Genomic DNA, 6,385 nt, shown 5'->3' with positions numbered 1-6,385 from the left:
CTTGGGGGGCCAGAGAGGGGGCTGAGCGGGACCAGGAAGGACCAAGGGTGCTCAGGGCGAGGTGGGGCAGAGGAGCTGGGGCAGGGTTTGAAGCAGAACCAGGGGGCAGAAGGGTGGGGGTAGTGCACCCGGGGCTGGGGGGGCTCAGGGTCGTGCGCCTGCAAGGGCAGCTGGATTCGGCGCCTGCCTCCCCCGGGGGGAARGAGACCCCCTGGGGGGGAAGGAGACCCCCTAGGAGCTGCCCGGGAGGTCGCTGCCGCTGCGAGGCGGCGGCCTTTGGGGGGATTTTGTCCCRTTTGCGCTTCTGCTCGTGCCGAGCGGTCGCGTTGGCCTTTCTCGTCGTGATCCAGGGGTTCACCGCCAGATTCTGTTCACGACTGTGGGCTGGTTTGTTGGGTATTACATGACTAAGCGGACGGAATACATACATGCTAAACGCGACAGAGAATTGTTCGAGTACGTGAAGCAACATCCCGAAGACTTCAAGAGGAAAGGTATAACGAGCTGTTATTTTAAGACCTTAATCTGCCATACAGTGGAGATTAATAAGCACTAATACGTATCGGTATGCTGATGTCTGCGGTAGAATCTATTCCTATCTGGCAAGTCGTACATACTTTGCACTTAATTTGCAGCATAAATGGCAACGGTAGTCAGGAAACTTGTKATATAAAAAGAGACATTCCCACTCTGCAAATCAGCTGCCTTGATRACCCTCGCTTATTCTGAAAAGCTTGTTTTAATATAAAAATTGCAGAGCCACAATAGGCAAAATTCGTGCCAGTGAAAGAGAGGGGRAAAAAAAGAAACAGTGAAAATTAGAAATTATGGCTTTTATTGTTTTTAGTCTTGTAAAATTTAGGAGCCCCAGTCAAGGTGAAGATTTTTTTTTTGTTACAAGCATGATACAATTTAAAGTCAGAAAGCGCCCTTGCCTTGCAGAATTTCGCCTTTAGAGGTGATGGGTTACCCACTGTAAGGTCGTTCCCTTTTGGATGTGTTGACAGAGTGGTGCTGTCCGTAGCGCAGTTCTGAGCTTCTTGAGATTGCAGCGCATGACGATTCAAAAATGTTGTGTGTTGAACATTCAGGAAAAAAAGTAGAGCAGATGAAAAAAGTATAAATAGAAATGTCAGGAAGCTAAAGYGCAGTTGTTTCTTACTAGCTCATTGATGTTGTTTGAAAGAGCCTTAGCAAACAGCGTTGTTCTGCTGAATCTGTACAATACGTGAAGCAACGTAATGGTGAAGTTGCATTAAGCGTYTAGTGTACCGTCCAGTAAAATACTGACTATTGCTGTTTAATGACGATTTGCATCGTGCTGTGTCAGTAGATAACTGTAGAAATAAAGAACACTTATTAGTGAGGTCCCTTTATAGGGACCTGCAATTCAACCCTATGAAAAGGAAGGGAAGTTACCTACTTAGTTTATGCTGCAAGTTAATAGTTCACTGGTTCACTGGAGGTAGCAAGAGACAAGTTTTTGGTGACCTTGTTAACTTCTTGATCAAAAAAAAAAAAAAAAAAAAAAGGAATCCTTTGATATCTAAGTCTTCAAAATCTACCTCAAATATTCAGTAGGTTTTTCCAATTCCTTTCATTGCCTTTTGCAGAAAAGAAAAGAATAGGAGAGCTTTTGGAGGATTTCTATCCCGTTCGCTGAGGATGTCTTCAGCAGCTGCGAGCCTGTGCGCAGGATGCTGTCCGCTGAACCAATTCCGTGCCGGTAACTTAAACAGGCTGTCTGTTAGTAACTGTCAAGTACACGTGGCTTGGAAAAATGATTATTCGCTTTCATATAATTAAAGTTATGATTAAATACATAGTGTTTCATTATTCTCTCTTTTAACATTACGACTATATCATCAATGTGTATGTAATGTTGAAATCTGTAATTAGTAATTTGATTCATCCTTTTTTCAATTATTATGACTCCTTTAATTGTGAAAATGGAAGATTGTTTATGCAGAGTACATTTAAGGAGAAGAAGAAAAACCCACACAGGAAAGTGGATGGGTAGCTTCCTGCTTTCTCTTTCCGAATAGCTTTTTTTCCTAACTTTTGAGCATATGCTGAACCAGCCCCAGAGGACAGTGTAGTGGGATCAAAGCCAAAGGTTGGCTGTGGAAGAAGTTCTGTACCACCAGGGAAAATACATGCTCTTCATAATTGATTCCCTCTATATTTTGCCTTCTCATTTTGTTTTTTCCTTTGCTAAGGAAGATGATCAGGATCCAACCTTTCCACTTCCCAGCTTGATTTGTGGATCCTGAATCCACATCTTGAACCCGAGTGTTTTCCAGACATGCTGAGCATCTGCAGCTCTTCTGAATGTCACTTCAGGGTCCAAGTGCTCGGCACATCTGAAGGTCAGAGTACTTCTAAATGTATTTAAATGTTTGTGTCTGAAAACACAGAAGAGTAAAAGAAAATTTTGAGGCTATTTTAGTGAATATGGCAAAATCAGCAATGGCTTGATGTTCCCATGGAAACACCTGAAAATGGTCTTTAAAACACTGTAAAATTTCTAGTATCTGTGCAGACTTCTACCTCCWTCCCTTTTCTGTTAATGGATAGTGACTATCCTGACGTGCCCTTTCTGAGCTGTGATTCCAGTAACACAGTGCATTTCGGGGGGAAAAGAAGGGGTCTGGTAAAAAAGAGGACTCCAACTTTTGCTGTAACCGTTGTCAAAGTTTCTTTGTCAGTTCAAATTACCAGTCTGGTGTGCTGGATTTCTCAATACATGGTGCAGAAGTGCATCTGGCCTAGATTCTTCCACTGCTGTTGCATTCTCGGGTGTGCAGCCTTCACTCAGTGCAGCGTTTTGTGCTGTGCACTGTCTGGAGGCTCTTTCTCAAGTGCCTCTTCCTTGGACAAACCCTGGCACGGGCCAAAACCCCTAGGCTAGCTGGAGCTGTTTGCAACATGGATGCGGCTGCTCATTCAGCTCCCTATTCCTGCCTTGTCCTGTCCTATCACCTCTGTGTATTAGAGGTGCTGCTGGAGCAGGGATGAGTGTCCAGTGACACTTGCTCTGAGATGAGGGGTTTCTCACCTCACCTGCTGCTCAGTTCCAGAACCCCTGTGTCCCAGGATCTCCATCCCCAGGGATGGATGAGCTTCTACAAGGTGGATGCGAGGAAAGGGCCTGCCTTCTTCCACCACTGGGGCTGAGAAGTGGCCATGCCCACCATCATGAGCTGAGGCAGCACTGCTACAGCCAAACTGGGGACAGTCATGCAAGGACAGCGCACAGTTWTGTGTGGGGAGACAAGTCTTGGCTACTGGAAGAGGTAGTTTCCCCTTCCCTGACTCTGGGGGACGCCTCAGGCAGGGCTTCAATCTGAAGGAAAGCACCAACACTCACAAGAGCCTTCAAGACAATAGTTTTATTAGCAAGGAGTGGGGGGAAACTCCCCTCAAAGTCCAGGTACCAGCTGGAGAAGGGGTTCAGCATTTACAAGGGCCTGGCGGGGTTCTCAGTGCAGTAGTGCAATGCRGTTGTCTGCATGCTGCTCTTTGAAAATAAAGAGATATGTCTTGAGCCACGGAGCTCTTCTGATGGACCTCCAAGAAGATGGCAGATGATTCTTCATATGGGGACGACAGCCAATGTGGTTTTCCCAGGGTCAAAACCATTGCCATTGTGCAGCAGCACTGGTGGTCAGGGATGAGCTGCCTCAGTGCACGGAGGATGAGTTGGCCTGTGGGAAGAGGCAGAGGTGGTGTTTAACGGTGGCATGCTCTCCTTTGTGTCCCCTGTACTGATTCTGCAAGGGCATCTGCCATCACCCCAGAAAACCCATCCAGGGTGTCTTTGTTGCTGGCTTGCCCAGYGAGAGACCTTATCCCCAGCCCCAGCACGCTAGAAATCAATCRTCCAGGAAGGTCTGTGTTGACAGGAGGAGATGAAGTGCTACTTGTAGCATGGAGATTTCAGTCTGCTGGCATTTGGSGAGCCCACACCAATGCCAAAGCATTTCCCCAGGACCCCCTGTGCTCGGGGACACTGGCTGCCTCTTGCCTTGTTCCCCTGGGCTCTGCRTGTCCCCATGCTCTTACCTTGGAGGTGGAGGGTCAGGTTCACCAGCTGGGCTGCCCTTCACTGAGGTTGATCTGCTCGAGGATTTGGCTGTACCGTCGGGTGAGGGCGTTGGCGTCTCTGGTGAGATGGGTGAGCACCTGCTGCAAGCCGTTGAGGTGGTGGGACAGGCGCTCTTCCAGATCAGTGTCTACATCGTCGTCTGGGGCTTTGTGCATGCTGGCGCTGGGCAGGCTGTGCTCGGTGACGGACCCCAGGCCTCTTTCCACCACAGGCTTGATGGACTTCAGGAGCTGGTAGTGCTCGTACAGGTCCTTGCGACCGCTGGCGGTGGGGGAGGCCTCGTCGGGCTCCAGGAAGACCCCTCGGAGCAGGCTGGGAAACATCACCTCCTGCTCCATCTTCTGTGTGGCCGAGAAGTACTGCTCCATGGCCCAGCTCCTGTGGCTCCAGCAGAGCTTTTCTYGGCTCAGTGAGCACCGTCTGCTCCCTCTGTCCCCCGGAGGGCTTTTTATGCCTGGGGCATCAGTCTGGGGTGGCCGTCCCTCCTCTCCTCTCAGCCAACGGCCGTGCTGGCTGGTGGCAGGGCTGGGACTTGGCTGCTGCCCCAGCTGTAGCTCAGCCAGGGTGTAATCAGCCCTGGTTTGGCCTTCACCGGAACTGGCTGGAGATCCTGGTGCATTTCGACATGCAGACCAGGCCGTGGCCGCGAGGGGAGTTGCTGTGGGGCCTCCTCTTGGCCTGTCCTCCTTGAGTGGCTGCTGTTCAGAGGGGAGGGTGCCGAGCTCCTGCCCCCTTCCGCAGTGCTATGTCTCCTTTCTCTCYTTATGCAACGCTTGGTGCACAAACCTTCCTGAGAAATCGCGACCCGCCATTTCGCCACAGCTAGCTCAGAGGTGATGGTGGTCAGCAGCAGCCAGGGAGCAATTCGGAAAGAACTCGCTGTCAGTGAGCCACTGCGTTGGGTTCGTCGTTACCTGAGAGCCAGGGCATCTAATTAGCGTGTGGCCGTGAGAAACTCACAAAGAAGCCCACTTCCGAGAGCTTTCCCCAGGCCACGGGTCGTGCTGGGGAAAGACAACCTGAGACCGGGACAGGGGAAGTCTTGCAGCTCGGGGCACTGAGCAGTCTCCRCGTGGGGAGAACAACGCGGTGCCTGGGGGGCCGCGTGGCTCAGGGCTTTCTGCTGCGACCGGGCGCGTGGGAGAGCTCAGCCAGGGCCCAGCACAGGTCTCTGCGAGGCGGCTGGTTTGGCGATGGAGAGGCCRGGAGCGCAGAGAAACTCCTGCCTGGAAACTCCTCGAGGAAGCCCRTTTTCTGCTCTCTCCTCTGCAAGGACGCAGCCCGTGCGCGGGACGACCACGCTGCCGCCCTCGCCCCCGTGCTCCCTGTCCATGCCCATGGAGTGGGACACACTTGCTCACACCGATGCCGCTTCGGAGACCCCCACCATGGCGTCCCGGCATGGCCTGGGGGGGCCGGTGCTGCTCTGAAGCCTGGAGATGTCTCTGCATGGGTCCGGCCTGGGCACGTCACGGGGCCCTGGCGCAGCCGAGCTGCCGACAGCCGGGGCAACGGCCCTGGCGCGGGGACGGCGTCAGCCTGTCCTCATCACCGGGGCAGAGGCCAGGGCTGGGGAACCGGCCRGCTCTGCCTGTCCCAGCGTGGCTGTGTGGCAATAGGGCCCTATTTTGGGAATGTCCCGCAGGCCCCTTTGGCCTTTTGCCCCCCTGGCAATGGGCAGCGCTCCCGGACAGCGCTCCATGTGCRCACGCCGTGCTACCAGCAGCCCCACAAGTGTCCAGCTGTGCTGCACCAGCCAAAAGCGGGTGCTGGGAGCTGCCCTCTCCCCCCCGCACCAGCCTGTGCCCCCGCCTGCTCTGGGCACCACCTTCCCTCGCCGCTACCCACCGTGGGATCCCCATGGAGGCACCAGCCCTGTCTGATGCAGGCTCAGGACTGCGCCCCATGCGTGGCCACCCCCAGTGTCCTCCTCCCCCATCTCACTGACCCCAAATCGCCACAAGCAGTAATGTGTTTGTGCTCCCCACTCCCAACACGTCTGCTGCCGCGAGCYGAGCAGGCCCAGGGTCAAGCAGCCGTCTCAGCCTGCATCTGGTCCCAGCAGCACTCTGTCGGGGTTTCCAGGCTTGCGAGGAGCCCTTGACTCCCTGCATTTCCCTAACGTGGAGGTGGGGGGGGGCAGAGGGGATTGAATCACAGGATGGCTTAGGTTGGAAGGGACCTCTGGAGATCATCTAGTCCAACCTCCCTGTCAAGCAGGATCCCCTAGAGCATGTTGCACAGGGTTGTGTCCAGGCAGGTTTTGAATATCTCCAG

The 6,385-nt window shown here is 53.0% G+C and overlaps 2 protein-coding genes across 2 annotated transcripts in view; one reads left to right on the top strand and one right to left on the bottom strand.

Moving 5' to 3' along the window:
* NDUFC2 (NADH:ubiquinone oxidoreductase subunit C2) overlaps nucleotides 1-1,823 on the top strand; it is a 3,612-nt gene extending 1,789 nt beyond the window's left edge. Inside the window, exons 2-3 of the mRNA XM_085299252.1 lie at nucleotides 236-494; nucleotides 1,614-1,823. Coding sequence (XP_085155378.1) covers nucleotides 236-494; nucleotides 1,614-1,663 — 309 coding nt within the window. The 3' untranslated portion in view covers nucleotides 1,664-1,823. The remainder of the gene's footprint in view (nucleotides 1-235; nucleotides 495-1,613) is intronic.
* A 1,554-nt stretch (nucleotides 1,824-3,377) lies between these two features.
* On the bottom strand, nucleotides 3,378-4,502 carry LOC146599062 (mid1-interacting protein 1-B-like). The gene is made up of 2 exons (XM_085299238.1): nucleotides 4,066-4,502; nucleotides 3,378-3,707 (listed from the first exon to the last, which is right to left on the bottom strand). The coding sequence occupies exon 1, from the start codon at nucleotides 4,474-4,476 to the stop codon at nucleotides 4,087-4,089; it is 390 nt and encodes a 129-aa protein (XP_085155364.1). The 5' UTR covers nucleotides 4,477-4,502; the 3' UTR covers nucleotides 3,378-3,707; nucleotides 4,066-4,086.
* Nucleotides 4,503-6,385: the final 1,883 nt, after the last annotated feature.

The sequence above is a fragment of the Rhea americana genome, unplaced genomic scaffold (genome assembly GCF_003343005.1).
Source record: "Rhea americana isolate MKP2758 unplaced genomic scaffold, rheAme1 scaffold_148, whole genome shotgun sequence".
Taxonomy (NCBI): Eukaryota; Metazoa; Chordata; class Aves; order Rheiformes; family Rheidae; genus Rhea; species Rhea americana.
The sequence above is the reverse complement of the archived record's forward strand: the minus strand, read 5'-3'. Positions and strand labels throughout refer to the sequence as shown.

Bases quoted from the DNA above. Each gene is read 5' to 3' on its own strand.
- LOC146599062 (XM_085299238.1), bottom strand. From the start codon at position 4,476: ATGGAGCAGTACTTCTCGGCCACACAGAAGATGGAGCAGGAGGTGATG.